At 44.0% G+C, this 23485-nt stretch overlaps 1 protein-coding gene across 1 annotated transcript in view; it reads right to left on the bottom strand.

The window, feature by feature from the left end:
• The window catches only part of LOC144769130 (techylectin-5B-like), a 112052-nt gene extending 89306 nt beyond the window's left edge, over positions 1-22746 (bottom strand). The window contains exon 1 of the mRNA XM_078653135.1: positions 22303-22746. Coding sequence (XP_078509261.1) covers positions 22303-22746 — 444 coding nt within the window. The remainder of the gene's footprint in view (positions 1-22302) is intronic.
• Positions 22747-23485: the final 739 nt, after the last annotated feature.

The following is a 23485-nucleotide window of genomic DNA, read 5'->3' on the forward strand; positions in this document are numbered from 1 at the left end:
AGCTGGCAGTCACGGTCAAGATGCTCATGTGAACGCAACCTCTGACCCAGCAAGATGGAGCTGAATTGTGCTTTATTTGATACATTTGTATAATTTCTTATTGTATTCTGCAGAATAGGTCCTGGGAACCCCAAATCTGCTAGGCGGTTCAATAACATGCAAATGCGAACTTGTAGAAGTTTGTCCTGATTGGTGTGTTAACCTATCCTACTTGGGAACCAATCGAAATTGGGGATTCTGACACTTTGCAACATTGGGGGGTGGTACACTGACCTGAAAACAGTATATCTAGCCTGGGTTCAGCTAGAGAAATTGTCCGACTTGTCTGAATAGCTGACCTGTCACTAACCCAACGCACTCAATAGGTGACTGATACAGAGGTGCTGCGGAGCACTCTGTCCGAATTTGACCATAGACTCAAAGGTTTTACTAAACCTTAAGTGCTGGCGGAGCACTTTGCTGGGGAGTTCGCTAACCCAATCGGGGTTCTGACTGATAGCTGCAGAGAGGGTGGAGCGCAGGCGTTGCTTCCGAACTGCGGGTGCTGGTCGTGCCTTGGTGGTCCTGTCCTGATCCTAATCTGGGTTTTTCCTGTCCTGTCCTGGGGTGTCCATTCTGCACCGGCTGTCCCATTGATGACTGTCCTTCCTTGGGTTATATCCTATCCTTAACTGACCCGTGGCCAGGGTTGGTTTTCACACCAGTCTAGGTAATTATAAGTGCGAAATTCTATACTGCACTTTCTATTTTTCTGTCTTTGCTTCAATAAAGACATACCTTTGCATACGTTAATTTTCCATGCTTTCCGCAATCTACTATATGAAGAATCAAAGCATATTCTTCCATAGCATGTTCCTATGTTTCCCTACCCTTTAGAGCACATTCTCTCCATACTGTTTATGAACTATAGATGTGTTTATATTTTTCTCTTGTGATCTGAAATTGAGTAATGATGTTAGAACTATAGCGTGTTCCACTTTTCTACCCTCCTATAGATTTATAGGTTTTCCTAGAGTCTTACTCATGAAATATATCCCAATAGTATAAATTCTAGTACGTGCATAAAATTTCCTATTATTAGTGTACACTCTTGATTTCAATTTCGTCATTTCCCGTTTCCCTCATCATAGGCTCATAGATGGTTGCCCTTATATTTTTCCTGTATGGTTATGTGATTATCGTTATTCTGATTATAGATTGCCTTCTTGCAGTAAACTGTATGTTATAAAATTTCGATTTCTAAGATAAACTTTTAAACTTCTCAGTTGTCCGTGGTCATTTATGAATACAAAAGAATATAGAGTTGGTATTTGTATTTTGCTTGCCTTTCTTTTACAGCTAGCTCCCTGATCCATTGTGGTCATTCGGTACCCGTGACGGTGGAATGGTAAGTCGGGTACACTAGAATTGCATAGGAAAGAACCCAGGGTTACTGGTAGTAGAGAGTGATAAGGTCACCCGATTAATGTATATGGGTTTAATTGGAGAGAAGTACATGGGCCTAGTACGTGTCTGGTGAAATTATTAGTCGGGTGACCCGCGATCTCTATCAGTAATTTTCTGGTAGCAGAGGTAATGGTTAGGGACTAGTTAAAGTTAGGTAGGACTAGTTAAGCTAGATAAGTTGTAGTTTATGCTGCTACAAGGGTAAACATTGGCGAACTGATCACTCACGTGAAATGTTTTGCTTTGAAAAATTATGAAATGTTTTAAATAGTTTTTCCTATTATTTTACTGATATATGTATTAACACATTTGTTAGTAAAGCGTTTTATGTTGTTGGGAATCCCCGGTGAATTGAATAGCGAGTGGTGAAGAGGATCCACTTGTTTTGAGGTCACTGGCTTTAGGAAAGTTGGTGCAGGTTAGGTAGAACTGGAAGCACTAACTAGGGTTTTCTGAATGTATGTATGAATAAATGATAGCAACGGGAACGCTGACAAAAATTCTATTGTGATATAACCTAGTAAGGGTCGCATCGGAAGGAGTAGCAGGTTCGTCGGAGCTTGGGTGATAGCAAAGGGGTTCGCGGGTGAAACTTTAGACTTAGCATATATCCCAGAAAGTGGATGAGTCTGAGGAAGTAACAGGTTCCCTAATGCTTGAGTGAAGGGTAGGCAGAAGAGATCTATCCGTAGTGAGTGAAAAGTAAATGGAAGTAGTTTACTTGCAGTGAAACAAATCTTTACTGTCTAGACACTTGAGTACAGTGGCGAATGTGTATTCGTTGTTAAATAACCAAGTACTAGCACTTTAGAAAGAAAGTTTCCGTTACCTTGTGAAGGAGGGAGTCAGTTGCGAAGCTGCTCTGACGTCACTCTGTGCCGCGCTGAGATTGGTAGATGCAGCGGGTGTGTAGCGGAGCTGGAATTGTAAAGGAGGGGTGAGTGCCGAAGCGTGAGAACTGTCTCGCGAAAAGGCCGCGCACCCATTGGTCGAGATTATTTGAATTTGTGCATTTCATTGGTCGCACGGAAAGTAAGAGACGCGTTTAGATTGGGAGTGAATTGTAAACAAGGGTTGCTTGAAGGAAAGTATATGTGGCATACGTACAGACCACATACTAGACCGGATCCAAGACATTTAGGGTTTGAAACCGATCAGTGGAAAGGTCATAACACTAGCATTATGTACAGAAATAAGAGAAAGTTGTCACTTGTAAACAAGGTGAAAAATTATTTAAAAAAAGACAAACCAATTAGAACCAGAGAAAGTGTTGTCATTCCGCCACCTAATACTCCCACATCATTCATGATGTTTGATAAAGGGTACCACTCGTGTGTATGGTTGGAAAACTGGGCGGAATACACAAAAGATGACGGAATATTGGCTTTTCCATTAGAAGGTACATTTAACGGCAGGATTCTATTTAATCTGAGAACCCGAATGAATGATTTACATCCCAGACCTAGATTAACGCAGTATGAGGCACTAGAGGAATGGGAAACCGAGGCTTTTGAAAGAAACAAGCCCAGAATGGATAAAGGGTTAACAAAATTTTATCCAAAACTGAAACAAGAGACCCATGACAAAAAAATGAAACAGTGGAGACAGAATATGATTGTGGAAGGACTGTTTCCAATGATGACAGTGGGTGGTCCTCCTGGGGGGGAGAAGAAAACAGAAAAATGCAAACATTGGGTGCCCATTGGTGAGTCGGATGATGAAGTGTTAGATCACATGTTTATAAGAAGTCCGCCTCCTTATAATGAAGGATCCCGACCCTCCAGTGTAGGGAATACTTCTCAATGACCTCTGTGTCAGGGATGGAGTAGGTCTGCAAGCGCAAGAGACAGTTGTCAAATGCCTCCTTATACTGGAAGCCTAGGACCTATAGGTGCAAGAAAGACCTGTCTAAACCCATCATTTAGCGGAGAATCAAGATATTCAGGTGAAAGAGAGTTTGTTTCAAGACCTCCTTATGAGGAAGAACTGAGAGATCTAAACCCAGGAAGTTTATTTCCAAAAGCTAATTATGGTGAAGGACCAAGTGAGACACATCCCACTGCCCCGAGTTATGCTCCAACTTTGACCCCACAGGTATTACATGATACTTCAGTCGAAAGGATATTGGAGGACAGGGAACGAGAGGCTCTAACCCAGCAGAGAGCAGAAATAATTCTGAAAATCTCCCAGTTAAATACAAGCCCTGAAGCATTGACAATTCCGGTAACTATTGGACCAGTGGTTCCGTTGTATGGGGACCGGCAAGGGAGTCCAAAAATTCCAGTTATTACCCCAGTTATAGCACAGCCAAGACCAGAGCCCTTAATTGTAGATGACCAAACAAGCGAATGCGAGTCTGAGGTTTCGTTATTGGAATAGCCCAATAGCATTGTAGGGAAAAGGATGCAGAAAAGACATAACCCATTTAATACGAGGGAGATTCAAATGGAATCAACTTCAGGTACTAAAAGTGTCACTCTGGTGACTCCTGAAGAAATTGAAAGATGGAGTCGAGAATTAGAAAAACAAGTTCCTCAGTCGAAACCTTTAGATCTCTACAAACTGAGAGTAGAAATAGAAGAACTAATGGCAGGAAATGTAGGATTAGACAGACTAAATACCTACTCGGAAGAAGAGCTGCTGTTTATCTGCAAGAGCCTTACCCGAAATACCTGAGTACTCCATGAAAAACTAACCGACACTGCAGCTAGTATGGGAATAGATATCTCGAAATCAAAGCCTTTACAGAAACCGTACAGAGCAGATTTCTCAGACAAAGATTTGGAAAGCCTGAATGTGTCAGGGAAAAAGGTACAGGTCAAAGAATTATTGACAGTATTGCAGAAATGGGGAGACGTAGAAAGATGGAAAGCCAGATGGACCAAAAAGAAAGATGAGGCTAGATCCAAACAAGCGACTCCTGAATTCGTACTAAAGGGAGCGGACAAACCAGAGCAGTTATATCCTATGCGTGAAGTGCCAGGTGGAAAATACGTGCATGTTCCATGGTCCAGACAGGATATTGTGTCCTTTACAAATGATTTTCCAAAATTACGAGAGAAACCGGTGGACTGGTACAGGCAGGTGGAAAGGTTTGTAAAGGTACAGAAATGCCTGTGGAAAGACTTGGATGGGTTCTTTGAGATAGTGGTCCCTGTAGGTTTATGGACTGAGTGTAAGATCGCCATAGGTTGGCCTAGTGAGGAATACCCGAGGGACCCTAACACAGGAGCACCCTCTGATGACGTGATGGAAAAATATGATCAGGTAATTCTACACCTGAAGCAAAAGGTGCCTGCAAAGGAAACTGATTGGACCAAGATAGATAGAACCACGCAGGAAAGGGATGAGACTGTACACTCCTTCTATGAAAGACTGTTACAGGTGTTCAAAACCTATAGTGGTATAGATAACATCGAGATGAAGGACATGACCCACTTCATTTACAGGTTTGTAAATGGTTTAAGACCCGAAATTTGCCAGTGGATCAAAGATGATAAAATTTGTTGGCAGTCTAAGAAAATGGATGAGGTCCTACGGTACGCAAAGTACTGTGAGGATGAGATGGCAGAAAAGCGAAAGGCTTTGAAGGAGAAGGTCATGTGGGCACAAGTAAAGTTAGCAGAACAGCAGGAAAAGCAATTGAGTAAAATTAATAAGAATACCCAAATGCAAGGCTCTGGGGCTGGAGGGAAGCCCAAAGTAAAAATGAGCAGAGAAGAAGCTAAAAAGAAATTTCCCTGTCACCAGTGCGGAGAAATCGGGCACTGGAGAGACGAGTGTCCATATTTACAGAATGATAATACCCAAACCCCTGATTTAATTCCACAGACGCAGAATGAAAAACCAAGAAAGACCCAGCAACAGGTAAAAGCACGTCAATTGCCCCGAGCGGCAAAACAAAATTATAAAGGGAAATCACCGCAGGGTGACGACATAGAAATCTGGGGAGGAAATGAGAATAGAAATGCAGCAACTTCGCAGTTTCTGTTGAATGACACTTTTCTCTGTGACGACCAGTACTGACGGGGCCTGAGAGGGGAGGACGAGGAGTGCGTACTTGGCGCCTCCTTGCCGGTAGACCAGTCAGGGCCATACATAGAAGGAAAGGTTGATGGAAATGATGTCACCTTTCTATTGGACACTGGTGCTACCCGTTCTACTGTGAGAACAGCGGACGTTCCAAACCTACCCCTCTCGGGAGAAGCAATCCAAGTAGTGGGTGTATCTAATCAACTGATTAGTACCCTCGTTACCGAGCCCATGGAGATCACAATAGGGAATTTTAAAGAAATGCACAGATTTGTCGTTTGTGATACCAGTCCTGTAAACTTACTGGGACGTGATTTGTTGTGCAAAATGAATTGCACCATCTTTTGCACACCAAAAGGCGTTGAAATTCAAACCCCAGACGAAGATGGCATCTACAAATTAATGTTATTCAGACCTGACTCAGAAATCAAACGAATGACTATACAAGACTTACCCGAAGAACTCCAACAGACAGTGAAACCAGAAGTATGGGACTTTACTGGAAAGGATGTAGGATTAATGGCAAATGTAGACCCAATACAAATAGCCATGAAAGAAAATGCAGTTTACCCCAACACCAGGCCATACAAAATGAGTGCAGAAGTGAGAGTGCTATTGAAATACAAAAATTGCTAGAAGCAAACATCATACAAGAAGTAATGAGTAGTCCGTGTAACTCACCCATAATTGGAATCAAGAAACCTAGTGGCAAGTACAGAGTAGTGCAGGACCTGAGAAAGGTAAACAAAATTGTGGTTCCTTGCTGTCCTATTGTCCCGAACCCAGCAGTGATCCTGTATCAGATTCCCTGGGATGCTGAGTGGTTCACTGTGATAGACCTATGTCACGCATTCTTTTCAATCCCATTGCATCCAGACAGCAAATTTATTTTCTCATTTGCTTTCAACAGTCACGTGTATGTCTGGAATCGTGTCCCCCAGGGGTACACAGAAAGCCCCTCTATCTTTAATCAGATTCTGAAAAAGTGCCTTGAATCTTTAGTCTTACCTGGAAAGTCTGTTTTGGTGGAATATATAGACGACCTTTTGGTGGCGTCTAAAAGTCATAGAGATTGTGTGATTGACACCATTGCCTTGCTGAATCACCTACGTGAAAAGGGACATAAAGTGGCCCCTGAAAAATTGCAGTTCTGTTCAAAGTCAGTGAAATATTTGGGACACCTGATAGAAAAAGGCATCAGAAAAGTCACCTCGGAGAGAGTCAGAATAATTCAAAAAATGCAGTTACCCTGTACTCAGAAAGAGATCAGAATGTTCCTTGGGGTTGTAGGTTACTGCAGGCAATGGATTGTGGGATTCGCAGTCCTGGCAAAGCCTTTGATAAATATGACAAAGAAAGGAGCAAAGGACCCAGTGGAATGGGATGATGAAAGCTTAACAGCATTTACTAAATTACGAGATTGTCTGTGTACAGCCCCTGCTTTGGGAATGCCTGACTATTCTAAAGAGTTTGCCCTGTTCTGTGACACACGAGACAATTGTGCACTGTCAGTCTTAACTCAGGAGCATGGTTTGACTAGACGTCCAGTGGCATATTTTTCTGCCACTTTGGATCCAGTGGCTGCTGGATTACCGGGATGTCTGAAAGCAGTAGCTGCAACTTGCACGAGTTTAGAACAGAGTGAATCCATTGTAATGGGACATCCTGTAACTGTGTATGTTCCTCATGCAGTTGTGATTTTATTAACCCGAACTAAAACTCAGTATCTCACCCCTAGTTGGCTGACTAAATACGAGAGGATTCTCGTGGGTGCCGCAAATGTAGTTATTACTCGGTGTAATATCCTTAATCCCGCCACCCTACTCCCTGACTCAATGATTGTAGAAGCTGAGGGAGAGAACGAGCATGACTGTATTGACCTGACAGAATTCAGCACTAAACCCCGTCCAGACATTAAAGAAATGCCCTTGCCCGTTAAAGATGAAGAGCTGTTTGTGGATGGCTCATGTATGAGACACGAATTAGCAGGCCTAAGTGCCGCTTATGCTGTAGTCACTATGGACAGCATTAAAGAAGCATCCTGTTTATTTGGAGTAAAGTCTGCACAAGTAGCCGAATTGATTGCATTGATAAGAGCGTGTAAAATTGGGAAAAACAAAAGAATAACAGTATATACTGACAGTCAGTACTGTTATGGGGTTGTGAATGACTTCGGCCAATTGTGGCTACAAAGAGAGTTTCTGACTTCTTCAGGTACTCTCATTCGGGATGGAAAGGTTGTACAAGATTTACTGGAAGCAATCCAATTACCAAAGGAATTGGCAGTGGTCAAATGTGCTGCTCATAAAACGGGCCTTGACCCTATAACTTTGGGAAATAACTTTGCTGATGAAATGGCCAAACATTGTGCCAGAAATCGCATGTCTGTAAATGTTAAACTGGGGGGACCTGGAAACAGCTGCCAACTTATGGTGTTTGAAGAGGTGCCTACCTGGGAAGAGGTGAGAGATTGGCAGCATGCTGTGCCATCGAAAGAGAAAGAAAAGTGGAGAAAACTTGGCTGTCGACTGAGAAGTGAGGATGGTGTCATTGTGGGCCCAAATGGTATGCCTGTGTTGCCTAGACATCTGCTTGCTTCTATGGCCAGACTGATACATAGAGATTCACACACTGGTAGGGACGCCATGGTTCTGGTTTTCCAAAAAACATGGTACAATCCGAAGTTCAGGAAAGTAGCAGAGTCGCTCTGCCAGAGGTGCTTAACATGTCAGCAATTCAACGCTGGGAAAAGAACAGCAGTTGAATTAGGGAAAATTGGGAAATCAGGGGGTCCCTTTGTGAGAGTACAGATTGATTTCATCACCATGCCCCGTTGTGAAGGAAAAAGATACGTCCTTGTCATTGTCTGCCTGTTTTCAAAATGGGTGGAAGCCTACCCTACCAAAAAGAATGACGCCATTACTGTAGCCAAATTATTACTGAAAGAATTGATACCTAGGTTTGGGGTTCCAATCACTATTGAATCAGATAGAGGTAAACATTTTCAGAATGAGGTAATCGATCAGCTCTGTAAAGCATTCAAGATCACGCAAAAGCTGCACTGTGCATATCGTCCAGAGGCTTCTGGAGTGGTGGAACAAATAAATGGCACTATAAAATCGAGATTAGGGAAAATGTGTGATTCTACAGGCATGAACTGGATAAATGCCTTGCCTCTCGTTCTGATGGGACTCAGAAGTATTCCAGACCAAAAAACAGGCCTGAGCCCTCATGAAATTCTGATGGGAAGAGTGATGAGACAAGCATGGGTACCAGGACATAAATTGCTGAACATTTCTGATGATTTAGTACTTGAGTACTGCAAGCAACTGGGTGACCAAGTGCGTTCTATCTCTCTCCAGATTGGGGAAGACGCCGTTGCCAATCCACCAACTCCAGTCCACAAATTGGTTCCTGGTGACTGGGTTGTACTCAAGAAACATACTCGTTCGAGTTGCCTTGCACCGAGGTGGGGGAAAAAGCGCCAAGTGATACTGGTAACCACGACAGCAGTGAAGTGTGCAGGCGTTCCCAAGTGGATTCATGCCAGCCATACACAGAAGGTAACTCCAGACAAGGAACCTGACGCTGAAGGTTGTCCAGCTAAGGGGTCTGCAGACGTTGGTCCTGAAGTAGCTGATGACGAACAACCGAGCACCAGTCAAGATGATTGGATACCCATAATCGACCTAACTGAAGACCCAATCAGAACAAGAGATCGAACATACGAAGATAGAGAGTGGAATAGAGAGGAGGAGATAGCCACAGGCAAAGAGCCTCAGATTATTGAGATTCACGTCAAGTCTGAGGAAGGAGAAGGTCAGACAGGGACAGAACAGGTGATTGATACACCTCCACAAACTCCTGAAACTGAAAAGGGACAGACTAGAATTAGTCCAAAGGTTCAAGCAGAAGAAAATCAAGAGATCGAAGTGCTTGAACAGGATCAGATAGAATTAGAAGAACGTGTTCAGGATACCGAAACAGAAACACTAGAGAGCCAAATCCAAAATTTACCTGAACCAGGCCAGCTTAGTAACCAGGCAGAAGAAATAGATACAAGACCTGGAACTAGTCAGACAGGAAGGGAAGAAACAGAAATAGAAGTGCCAAAAACACATGAAAATAAAAGAGCATTAGAAGAAAGCCGAATCACAGTGCCAGCTAAAAGACTCAAGAAAAAGAAAAATATCGAACCAGGATATATTAAAAGACTGAGACTAAGAATAAAAACAGTAGAAGAGAAACTTGCATAAAAAAGAAAAAGTTCACGAATTGCAGAGCAAACTGGAGAAAGCTCCAAGAGAAGGAGTGATCGAATAAAAAGACTGAACGAAAAATACCAAGATCCTGATTGGACATACTTAGTTTTGGAAGAATTTGAGGATCTTGATATCTCTGACGAAAGTGACGAAGAACAGATTGCTGATCTGTCTGCCGAAGACGACGAACTTACTTGAAGTTACCCAGAGTAAGCTAACTGTGTAAAGTTACAAAGAGGGGTTGAGAAACTTCTTCTGAACGAAAAAGTCTGATTCAAGTGTGAATGGAAGGCCTAAACGCAATTGTTGCAAAACATGCTGCAAAGTATGCATATGTAGTATAGCAATAGTGTTAATAATATGGATAGGACTAACAGTTTTCATTCATTATATGGTGAGCAAAAATACTAATATTGACCCTACACAGACTGTGACTAATGACACTGAAGAACTGACAACACGAAGTGTAGAAAGACGTGAAAAAGCACTCAGACAAACAAAACGAGACTTAGAAGCATCAGATGAGGAAGGACTACATTACCACGGAGTTAAGAACCAGACTCATTTAAATGTTTTCGCAAACCTGTTAGTGCATTATGTAGAAACTATGGAAATAGAAGACTGCTATGTCTGCATGAAGCTACCTACTTCTGTAGCTGAAGGCGTGACTTATCATCACCTGCCCTTGACTTATGGAATTTCCTGTAGTATTTTAGCAAGCTTATTTTACAAAAGAGGACCGTTAAAGTATTACTACTCTAACTCAGACGTGATATTTTCTGAACTTCCTATACGTGGAAATCTGAATCCTGTACATACCAAAAGTGACGTTACACGTTATATGGGAGAATACTTTCTGACTATAGGTACCATAGACTTAAATGAAGCACACAGAGACAACTTGACCTGTTCATTACATGAACAAGAGAAAATATTTCTAAACATGGCAGAGAAAAGAAGGGAGAGTTTCGAAAGAAAGGCAAATGACAAAGGACAGAAAACTCCTAAATGGGCTGAAAACATGGAAAGCACCTCAAATGGTGGGGCTGGTCCTGCTTTGTTGCTGGATTTCGAAAAGAAAGGGAAACTCTGTCTTCACCGCGAAAGGACTAGTTATTATAATAACATTTTCATTGGTTCCAGTCAATGTGAACACAATTACAAGGTAATTGGAGGTTGGGGTTTCAAAAATGGGTCAGAACCTGTCTTTCCTGGAATTTATTATATATGTGGAAACAAGGCTTATTTCAAATTGCCGGATCACTGGTATGGAAGCTGCTATTTTGGCATTGTCTTCCCGAAAATATACCATGTGAATGAAATTGCTGGAAGCAATGAAAACACTAATGGCTTAGTGCGTAGTAAAAGAGAAAGCGTAGGTGAAATAATGGGTAGTATTTTTAGTGCACTGATACCTGGAGTGGGAGTGGTTCTGAACACACACAGAATTTGCAAATTGTCAACAATAGTGGATCTGTTGTCTACTGACACAGCTCATGGATTTCTGTTGGTCAATACCGAAATGGTTGCGATCAGATCTATGGTTTTACAGAACAGACTTGCTCTTGACACCTTATTAGCAAAAGAGGGCAGAGTCTGCCGGATGTTGAAAGCGCAACATTGTTGCACTTACATACCGGACAAAAGTGTACAGATCAAAAGGTATGTGAAAAACATTACTAATTTGGAAAAGGAACTCAAACCACTGGAGGTTGACAGTGCCTGGAAGAGACTTGTTGATGGTCTCTCCAATGTAGGTCATTGGTTTTCTAATATAGGTAAAAATTTATTGTTTAAGGTACTGATGCCAATTGGAGTGATAGGTTTCATCATTTTTCTCATATTTATCTGCTGCAAATGTCGCAAACACACAAAGAAATACACTATGAATAGAAGAGGTGTGAAACGGAGTGTGGATGAGCTTGAATTGGAAGACTTGAATAATAAGATTTACAAAAAGGTGAAAAACTCTCACCCTGATAAAGATGTGAAAGAGAAATTGAATAGAATGTTGGAAGAGATGGAAATGCACAAAGTGTGAGAAAAGTTGGCATCTGGTTCCATCAGTTTGTGATGATAGTAAATATCATCAAAGAGGGGATTGATAGAGCAAGATTTCGCATATTACGCGACTTGCTTGTATCAAGAACCTCGAATAACTTATAATCCTGTAATTCAACCTGTATGTCTTACTAATTTCCTTTATTTTTGATGTGCGTGTATCTTAGTGATGCTTGCCTATGTGTTTTACTAATACGATAAACCCTTGTCCCTAAAATGGCCGTCGCTTGATGGGTTTGCTTCTGCGCATGCGTTAGTCACACTCACGTGACGTGACGTAGTTGCAGTTCTGGTGGGAAAATGTGCGCATGCGTACTAGCCTCAAAATGGCTGTTTGTGTCTTAACGTGGTGAAGCTTGCACAGATGCTCTCGTGTTACTGCTTTGTTGCACTAATTCATAATGGCATAGTGTATTTTTATAGTCAGAAATATAAAGTAGCTATTCATGACACACAATGAATTCATTTATTTCTATGTTTTAATTTGTTTTCGCTTACTTTTCATGTACCGCGATAAATGGGGGGTCTGAGTGAGACGAGAACCATCTTGAAGGTCCCTTCTGCGCATGTCGCGCAGCCCGGGAAAAGTCAACCTTGAGCAGTGGAACTCAGCCAGCTGGCAGTCACAGTCAAGATGCTCATGTGAACGCAACCTCTGACCCAGCAAGATGGAGCTGAATTGTGCTTTATTTGATACAGTTGTATAATTTCTTATTGTATTCTGCAGAATAGGTCCTGGGAACCCCAAATCTGCTAGGCGGTTCCATAACATGAAAATGCGAACTTGTAGAAGTTTGTCCTGATTGGTGTGTTAACCTATCCTACTTGGGAACCAATCGAAATTGGGGATTCTGACACTTTGCAACATTGGGGGGTGGTACACTGACCTGAAAACAGTATATCTAGCCTGGGTTCAGCTAGAGAAATTGTCTGACTTGTCTGAATAGCTGACCTGTCACTGACCCAACGCACTCAATAGGTGACTGATACAGAGGTGCTGCGGAGCACTCTGTCCGAATTTGACCATAGACTCAAAGGTTTTACTAAACCTTAAGTGCTGGCGGAGCACTTTGCTGGGGAGTTCGCTAACCCAATCAGGGTTCTGACTGATAGCTGCAGAGAGGGTGGAGCGCAGGCGTTGCTTCCGAACTGCGGGTGCTGGTCGTGCCTTGGTGGTCCTGTCCTGATCCTAATCTGGGTTTTTCCTGTCCTGTCCTGGGGTGTCCATTCTGCACCGGCTGTCCCATTGATGACTGTCCTTCCTTGGGTTATATCCTGTCCTTAACTGACCCGTGGCCAGGGTTGGTTTTCACACCAGTCTAGGTAATTATAAATGCGAAATTCTATACTGCACTTTCTATTTTTCTGTCTTTGCTTCAATAAAGACATACCTTTGCATACGTTAATTTTCCATGCTTTCCGCAATCTACTATATGAAGAATCAAAGCATATTTTTCCATAGCATGTTCCTATGTTTCCCTACCCTTTAGAGCACATTCTCTCCATACTGTTTATGAACTATAGATGTGTTTATATTTTTCTCTTGTAATCTGAAATTGAGTAATGATGTTAGAACTATAGCGTGTTTCACTTTTCTACCCTCCTATAGATGTATAGGTTTTCCTAGAGTCTTACTCATGAAATATATCCCAATAGTATAAATTCTAGTACGTGCATAAAATTTCCTATTATTAGTGTACACTCTTGATTTCCATTTCGTCATTTCCCGTTTCCCTCATCATAGGCTCATAGATGGTTGCCCTTATATTTTTCCTGTATGGTTATGTGATTATTGTTATTCTGATTATAGATTGCCTTCTTGCAGTAAACTGTATGTTATCAAATTTCGATTTCTAAGATAAACTTTTAAACTTCTCAGTTGTCCGTGGTCATTTATGAATACAAAAGAATATAGAGTTGGAATTTGTATTTTGCTTGCCTTTCTTTTACAGCTAGCTCCCTGATCCATTGTGGTCATTAGGTACCCGTGACGGTGGAATGGTAAGTCGGGTACACTAGAATTGCATAGGAAAGAACACAGGGTTACTGGTAGTAGAGAGTGATAAGGTCACCCGATTAATGTATATGGGTTTAATTGGAGAGAAGTACATGGGCCTAGTACGTGTCTGGTGAAATTATTAGTCGGGTGACCCGCGATCTCTATCACTCTCTCCACACTGAGGGCCAATTCACAAAGATAAACTTAGAGTTAAGCCAAAGTTGACTACTGTTTGGTATTCACAAAGGTAAGTTAGTAACAGTGAACTTACAGAAATAAAGTTACTAATAGTAAAGTTACTACTAGTACAATTACTTGTAGTAAACTAACTAGTAGTAGCATACCTTTGTGAATACCAAAAAGTAGTAAACTTACACTTAAGTCTAACTTTACCCCCCAAGTTTTCTATTTTTTGGTATTCACAAAGGTAAGTTACTACTTGTAAACTTACTAGTCGTAAAGTCACTACTAGTAGTGAAGTTACTAGTAGTAACTTACCTTTGCGAATACCAAGAAGTAGTAACGTTAGACCTAAGTCTACATTTACCTTTGTGAATATGGTCCTAAATACATTAAAATACTCAGCACTCAACCCATGCCACCCCTGCAAAACAATTAAAATGTATATAGTCATGTGTCACTCTCCGACACATCCTTGCAGCACTTCCTTCCCTTCGTTCATACTCCAAACACTCTCCTCGCTGCCCACAGGCATTTTGTCCCCCTCCCTACCCAGATGCGCTGCCTCAGTCCTCTCAGTTAGAGAGTGGGAAGCAGGCAAGTCCTTAGAAGTGACGCTGTCAGACAGGGATGCTGCAAGTCGCTGTGGAGATGTGCTGGCTCCGGCTGAACTTTATAACCTAGAGGTAGGCATCAGAGCTACGAGATGGTAACGTCACCCTGTAACCCATCATTGAAAAAAGAAAGAAAGGGCCTACTGTAAATGTGTTTAGGCCATGCAGTAAAAATAAATCTGGCCAAACACCGCCTTATTTAGAGCAACTCCGTTAATAAATGCACATTGACACATGTATTACCACAGTGCAAAGGTCAAATTCCATTTCACCACCACAGTACATTTAAATGGACCTGAGAATTCAAAGCTAATTTGTGTCACAGCTTATAGTCCAGAAAAGGCCCATTCTCACAATGCTCTCTGGCCACATGGATTCAACACGTTATTTTGGGAATGTGGTTATATACCTTTGTTTATAAGTTTCTGTTTATAAGTGCTGCATGTGTTTAGAAGTGCATTGTTTATAGGTGCTGCATATGAAACAATAACATGGCATACACTATAAATACAGATGCACTGAATGCAATATGCACTTTATTATCATTGTTGAGGGAGGGCATAGGCATCTTGGTCCACTTGTACTCAACAATGCTAATAGCTTATCACACACTGTGTATTGCCATATACACTATGCGGCCCATTAGTATGTCTTAGTATATCCGACCGCCTTCCCGATGTAAAACGGGACCGCCTGCCATAAGGGCGGCGGTCCCATGGGGGAATTAGGATGCGGAAAGAGAAAGCAACGTATTGGGCCACAGTGTTGCTCAATGGGTAATGCTGAATGGGTGCAGTGCTCTTAATGATAGTGCTAACTAAAATTAACTACCCAAACTCAAGATAATGATTCATAAGGATAAGTGTGGGTGCCAAGATTAAAAACACGCCTAGTAGTTGAGGAGTAAAACTACTCAATGGCGCTGTGCAGAGTGGTCAACTAGTTTCAGCTCGATGGAAAAATACTCCAGCTTTCGTCAGGACCTAATGAATAATAAGCTACTGCAACAAACTATACTAAATACGTGAGATTGCAAAAGAATATATTTGCATCAAAATCAATAACGTGAAGTGTACTTGAAAGAATCAGTATCTGCCAGGAACTTGGAGCCCCAATGTCCGCTGGAGACAGGAAGGTAATCTTCTTCCTGTTGACAAAATACAGAAAGTGCACACCGTACATTAAATTGTACACATAAAACCACATAACCTCACAGACACCGCACACACAAAACACACATGCGGAGACAATTTGCGTTCCACATAGCAACAAACATATTAGCTCAATCACAAGGAGGCATTTCCTCCTAGTGATACTCACCCAGCTTTGTGTGGGTGACGACCTCACCTCACCCGGCAACCGCTCGGGAAGTAGAGGCCCCGCTCTGATGTGTAGAAAAGAAAGGGCACAGTCAGCGCACAAAGCTTCTGTACCCCACTAAATTGTGCTACACATCTACCCCAAAAAACGTGTGATAGACCCCAAAACTGCCCCTCTATATATATATACCTCCAGAACACGGCCCATACCAGTGGCTCAGAGTTGACAGTTAGCTCTGGTCGTACAGAAAAAATGGCCACTTGCAAGCATCTAGGTCACACTATGCAGCTATCTGTAGGGCACAGCATTACTGTAAACATGTGCCGAAAAAGAAGAAGGATACCATATCTATGTGGGCAAATAAAACCCTAGTCTCTTGTTCTTATTGAAAGAGCTGAGGAAATAAGCACCTAGAGATCCTTCACTTATATTAGATATATATGTATCAGACTCAGGACGGCGCCTTATTCCAGTGATGAAAATGAAATGAAATGAAAAATTGCACTTGTATAGCGCGTAACTACCCGGAGGCCTCGCAGCGCTTGTGACTAATTGCTAGCGCGGGCTCAGGGTAGTTCAGTAGGCTTTAGCAAACAAGTGCATTTTCAAAGCTTTCCTAAAGGACATATAATTGCGGTTTCCTCGGATAGGGAAAGGGAGGGAATTCCAGAGTCTGGCCGCAGAATGGGAGAACGAGCGGCCACCCCAGCGGGCTCTGTTGACTTTAAAGGAAGTTGCCAACTGGAGGGTGCCAGAGCGAAGGGGGCGAGATGGAACATAAGGCGTGACTATGGAATGTAGGATTGCCGGGCCTGCTCGATGAAAGGATTTGTGCAAAATGCACATGGCTTTGAATTGCACTCTTGCGGCCATTGGGAGCCAATGGAGTTCCCTTAGGGCCTTCTTTGCTGACTGCCAGCGAGGCAGGTTGTAAAGTAGGCGGTCCGCACTATTTTGGGTAACCTGAAGCTTCTGTATAACGGAAGCCGGGGCTCCCATATAGAGAGCGTTCCCATAATCCAGGCGGGAGAGTATCAGGGCCTGGACCATGACCCTTCTCGCCTGAAATGGGAGCAGAGGGAGCACCTTGCGGAGGTATATATATATAGAGGGGCAGTTTTGGGGTCTATCACACGTTTTTTGGGGTAGATGTGTAGCACAATTTGGTGGGGTACAGAAGCTTTGTGCGCTGACTGTGCCCTTTCTTTTCTACACATCAGAGCGGGGCCTCTACTTCCCGAGCGGTTGCCGGGTGAGGTGAGGTCGTCACCCACACAAAGCTGGGTGAGTATCACTAGGAGGAAATGCCTCCTTGTGATTGAGCTAATATGTTTGTTGCTATGTGGAACGCAAATTGTCTCCGCATGTGTGTTTTGTTTGTGCGGTGTCTGTGAGGTTATGTGGTTTTATGTGTACAATTTAATGTACGTGTGCACTTTCTGTATTTTGTCAACAGGAAGAAGATTACCTTCCTGTCTCCAGCGGACATTGGGGCTCCAAGTTCCTGGCAGATACTGATTCTTTCAAGTACACTTCACGTTATTGATTTTGATGCAAATATATTCTTTTGCAATCTCACGTATTTAGTATAGTTTGTTGCAGTAGCTTATTATTCATTAGGTCCTGACGAAAGCTGGAGTATTTTTCCATCAAGCTGAAACTAGTTGACCACTCTGCACAGCGCCATTGAGAAGTTTTACTCCTCAACTACTAGGCGTGTTTTTAATCTTGGCACCCACACTTATCCTTATGAATCATTATCTTGAGTTTGGGTAGTTAATTTTAGTTAGCACTATCATTAAGAGCACTGCATCCATTCAGCATTACCCATTGAGCAACACTGTGGCCCAATACGTCGCTTTCTCTTTCCGCACCGTCAGTTGACGGTTGGGCGGCATTTTAAGCGAATGCTTTTTCCCATATGATGAAATTCCGCCACGAGGGTGGTCTGAAGGGAAATTTAATAGCCCAGTGCAACTCAACTATTGTCACACATACATCCATGTGATCCTGTTTGCCGCACATTACAGCACACTACAATAGACCTGGTCTTCTTTCTTGTATTTGTGTACTCAGATAGAAGGGGCGTGAGTAGACAGGTCTTTAAATTATTTCCCCTTGACCCTCCGCACATTTGTTTATGGCATTAGGATGCGCCTGCCACACTGGCGGGCGCATCCTGCATTTTTAACATTGCGGTTAAGCACCGCCCACCGCAATGCTAAAAATGCACGTCGCGCACTTCAACGCACAACATGACAGGCACCGTGCGGTGCCTGTCAAGTTGTACATTGAAGTGCAGGGGCGTACCATAGGTACCCCCCATGTGTGCCCCCCACCTCCCAGAATCCCTGGGGGCCTGCAACGGGCCCCCACAGGAGATTCCCGGATGCCTTTCCGTGGCGGTGTTGCAGCAACGGGGATGGCGGTGTCTAACAGACACTGCCACCATATCAAACCCTTTTCCGCCCGGTTGACATGTCGACCGGGCGGAAAAGCGGCAGACGGTGTTTCCATCCGCCGCAGTCCCCCCACCTTAGTAATATAGCGGGGGGAAGTGGGTGGCGGGGGGGAATGGGGTGGCAGGGGGGAAAAGGGTGGTGGGCAGGGAAAGATGTCATGGCGGTGGCGATCCTCCCGACATCCTAATGGGGCCCTATATATTTCATGCATGTGCGACCCACTATGAATGTAAACGTTATATTCTTAGCTGTCTTGCCAATCTCGATCACACAACTGATGTAACTCCCAGACAACTGCTATTTTGCCCAGACTGTTACCCACCCCGTCCCCATTGATCTATGCATCTATATCAGTGCTATGGAAAAGGCTTGCGATGGAAGTGCTGCTGTCAGATATATAAATAAATATCTACCACTGCCATCCCTTCATCTGTAGAGATCCAGGGTGACTGGGGAAGGCGGGGGTGGGATCCATCGTCCCACCTCACGGAACTGCGGCATCACGTTTGTAAAACTAAAAGTAAAAATGTGTTTTTTCACCCGTGTGGTGTTGCAGTAGACAATCCCCAGCAAGCAGCATATCTCGCTGTTTCCTCTAATGACCGATAAAGAAGCCGTGTCCTAACAGTCTGTAATTGCTGGCTCTACCTCTGCTGCAAGCCTGTGCAATCTGCCCCACAGACAAGATAACAGGTGTGTGATTTACGAGAACTTGGAACACTTGTAGAATTTTCTTTTTTGGCTTAGATGCGTTAACCCTTTTTTACAGAGTTCCTTCTATTTCAAACGTGATGTGAATTTTAAAGCCCATGGCCGTGCTATCAAATATGTGGGTGCATAGTTTGATCTCACCTCATGCCTCTTTAATAAACAACCAGACAGTCTTTGCCCTTTTTTCACTACTGTTCGATCTTTTTCATTCCTGCTTTCTCTCTGTGTCACTTTTTTTCCAGTTTTTTACTCCTCCTTAGTGGTGTTTGAACAGTTTTCCGAGTGAAATTGCTGCCATCAATGTTATATCACTGAAGTCATAGAGACTGTAAAATCCAAGCATCGGGGTCAAGTGGGGTCGGAAACCTTTGTTGTTTTCAATGGCGTGACTCAAAGAAGTGCTGCTGCCGGGAAGATGAAAAGTGTCCATGGAATCCAAGCCTGGATCCGAGGTGAGAAGAACTTGAAAGCAGAGGGGACAGAGTCTAGGTCACTTCAGGGTGACCAGGGGCTCGGTAGATGAATGCCCACCAATGTCGGGTGCTTCAGGTGAGAAGATTGGATGCTTGACTCTGCAGCCACGGGGACCAGGAGATGTCGTCGATGACCAAAGTCTGGAGGTGACCTGTCCCACAAAGGACGTCGAGTCCCGGGGGCTCAGTGTCTGGATTGAACACCAGCAAGCCTTGGCAAATGCATCCCACGCGGGCAGAGGAAGCAAGTTACGGTGAGGACCAGCAAGATCCTGAAGACTCTCTAGGCTAGGGGGAGTCAGGGCATGTCTGGAGCAACCAGGAAAGCCCAAGGAAAATCAAAGTTACCTTAACAGGGATCCACAGGCAAGCGGACCAGGGATCACGAAGGGACCTCGAGCTGAATCAGGAAGTACAGGCCCACAGAGCACTCGTGGAGTGGAGGCCAGAAATCTTCAGTGGAAATACTGCTCGGGTTTAGACCTACATGTAGCCCAAAGCACAGCCTCAGGGGTTGCCAAAAAGCATTTGCTGCTGCAAAAGTACACAGTGCACAGGGGTTCAAGTTGCACGGTCCCCACAAGGGATACTGGTCCCAGAATTGCTGAGAGAGCAGATCAACCTCAGAGATGCTTGTAAACCCACCTCCTGTGTTGCAGAAATCTTTGGAGTCCTCAGAAGCTCCGGAGATGCAAACTGGTCAGATGTGTTAAGGTGCCTGCTTCAGCAGGGGAGTAACTCCTTTGCTCCAAGGGAGATTCTTCTGTCGTCTAGCGAAGTGCAGATCATCAAAGTACTTGGTTTCTGCTTGCAGAGTTTAGTCCAGGTAAAATCCAAAGTCCTGTAGTCAGGGTTCCTACTTTATACCCTTGGAAGGGGTTGGACAAACTCTGGGGTGCGAGCTATGGGAGGGTCAGGACAGAGGGGTGGCTACACCCATGTCCTTAGTCCAGTTTTGCACCAGAGCAGGAGCAAATGGCTCCTGCAACTGGTTTGCACTGGACTATGCACAGGGACACCAAATGTGCCCCCAGTGCAGACTTTCAGGCACTCTCAGAGTGCACCCACCCAGCCCCAATACATTAAAGTCTGTCTGGGAGGTGGTCACACCTCCCTGTGACATTAAACCTATTGTCAAGCCTTCCCCTGCTCGAGCTCAGCTCGGCAGCAGGAGGGCAGACTCGTGTCTGTGGCTGGCAGCATCCATTTTGTGATGCCCAGGTCGAGAAAGCTGGTACCGGGTGTACCGGTGTTTCACATAAGACCCTCTAGAAGGGTGGAATCATACCTCCCCCACCAGTTACTGGTGGTGAGTTATGATTCCAAGGTGTTTGACACCGAACACGACATGTTTCTAAGCAGACGTTTTAAAGTTAGCATTTACCACAAGGTTATAATGCACTTAAATATATATGGTTTGGCTGCATCACAGACAACCCCGAAGAATAGATTTCGAAAGCTGCAGAGGTGCTCTGCTCATGCAGGGGCACCCTCTCACACAAAACCCAGCACTCTGCCTTCAGGTTTGATAAGGCCTGCCACAGGGGTGGCTGATAGGTTTATATGTGCAGTAACTTAGAAAAGATATAGGTAACCTATATCTGAGTAAGGGGTGCAGGCACAACCTTACACAGGCTACAGTAGCAGACCTGTGGTGCCATTTTGAATGGTCTCTCAGGGGTAGCATAATACCTGCTGCAGCCCCTGGGAGGTACCTATGCCCTGGGTACATGGTGTACCATATACTTGGGACTGATAAGGATACGTCAGTATCCAACCTGGAGTGTATCTTAAGCACATTCAATCAATTTATAGGAGAAAGCAGATAGACTGGGGTCCTGAAAAAAACAGGATCTCAGTCAGTCTAAGTCGAAAACAGTGATACATCAGCAAAAAGTGGGGCTAACTGTAAGAAACAGATCCTACTCTCCTACAGATATAACATGTAGCTGGAGGACCATTTTGGAGCACAGAGCTACAAATATCTTACTAAAGCATGGTGTGATAGACACAGTCATTTACTGACAGCACATTTTTCATTGAAATGGCCACATAATTAAGAGTGGCATGCAGTTTTACAGATACAACTACACAGCACAGAAACGTGTAGAAATCAGGTTTCAGCAAATATATTTCAAGTGCACATCACTAAGTAAAGTGTCTTGATTTGTTTCGATTCTAATAACATTTTTGTTTCTATCACACTTCATTATTATAAATAAATGTGCTTCATTTTTGCTTTCCTAATGCTTATACATCTTAAAATATCAGTGCAGTTCATTTACATGTGTTTAAATGTGTGTAAGACAAAAACTGGCATTCTACAGACTCTCATTTCTCACTCTCTCTGTATCCCAGCAAGATTGTCAGATCTGTCACTTTACAAAATCCTCTCACTTTACAGTTAGAGAAAGACAAGTAAACACCAATCTTGATGCCAAAAGAATAAGCAGCAATTTGTCAGAAGACATATCCTGGCATTTCACCTCAGGCAGTGAACACACAGCAAATTTGACAATATTAAAATACAGTGTACAAGCATTTTTATTGCTCCTTGCTTGTATAGTGACCATCGAGTAGGGCAGTTAGGCAGGAGCCTCTAACTAGGCTGCTGCTCCGCGGCGTCCTCACTCCGCCATCTTGGACGCCGAGCCTCGCACTCACTATACAAGCAAGAAGATGCTTTTTTTTCCTTGCGCACTGGAGTAAATAATATAAACAAAAATAGCCAATTTAACTGACTTGGTCTGCGGATCTGGGCCCGCTTGTCTTGTGGCTGTTCGCTGTGACCCCCGGCTGCTTCTGCTTCTCTCGTCCTCGGCAGACCAGGGCGCGGCGAATGCTGTGGCTGTGGTTGGTCCAGAGTTCACTGCGGAGTGTGAGGCATACGATCCCGTGGTTGGTTTGCGGGTCGGTGCTCGGCTTGTCGGGGCTGCAGCCGCGACGTTGGCGGCCGCCACTGGTACCTGCTCTGTTGGGTCTTGCTCCTTGCTCCGGTGCTTCGCAGCGGGGATTGCGGGAGAGAATGGCGCCGAAGAACGTTCCAAGAGCTACCCGTGCCAACAAAGCTGCAGCTGCGGAGTCAGTAGCGGCCTCTCCAACTCCCGTGATGCCCGTGATGCCCGCGCTGATTGTTCCGGCTGCGGCTTCTTCCAGCACCACTGCGGTTGTCACGGGCACGACCATGGTTCAGCCTGGAGCTCCTGAATTACCGCCAGCGGGTAAGCAAGTATTACGCCCACCCGTTCTTATCATTCCGGATGTTTTTGTGCCCAAAGGTGCTAATAAGAACGGGCTCTCTGCATCTCCCACAGGCAATATTGGGAGTTGGGGCAACAGTGTAGACGAATTCAAAACTGACAGCAACAATGTTACTGCTGCTGCTGCCGGTGATGTTGCTCCTCCATCTGTTTCTGTCAAACTCAGTGGGCTTTCGGATGTTAACTTGACTGATAATGTCGTAAACGCTGCTGGTATTGATACTACTACTTTGCCACGGGTTCTACTCGATCCTCTTGGCGACCCATTGGATCCTCAATTCCCATGTGGAAAGACCTATGCTTGTGGGATGGAGGGGAGCATGGACACTGGAGCGACTCCCAATGAGGCAATGGGGTTGGAATCTGTGAATGTAGAGGACATTTTGGATGGCACTGACCCATCTGCCTCCCTCCTCCCTGTTGTGGGGGCTGTAGAGGGAGGTGGGGATTGCTCTAATGAGGAGTATGAGGAGGTTGATGACAGAGTTGAGGATGAAGAGTCTGCCAATTCCTCTACCTATCCCTCCTCAGATACAGCCAAGTTCTTGGTCAGTCGAAGAGAAAAGGCTAAATCAAAGGCAAAATTGAAGAATAAGAGAGGGAGAGCAATTACTACTGAAGGCCTACCAGTTATCATCACTGCTTCCGCCCCAAAGAATACTCTT

This window comes from Lissotriton helveticus, chromosome 7 (genome assembly GCF_964261635.1).
Source record: "Lissotriton helveticus chromosome 7, aLisHel1.1, whole genome shotgun sequence".
In the NCBI taxonomy this organism is placed as follows: Eukaryota; Metazoa; Chordata; class Amphibia; order Caudata; family Salamandridae; genus Lissotriton; species Lissotriton helveticus.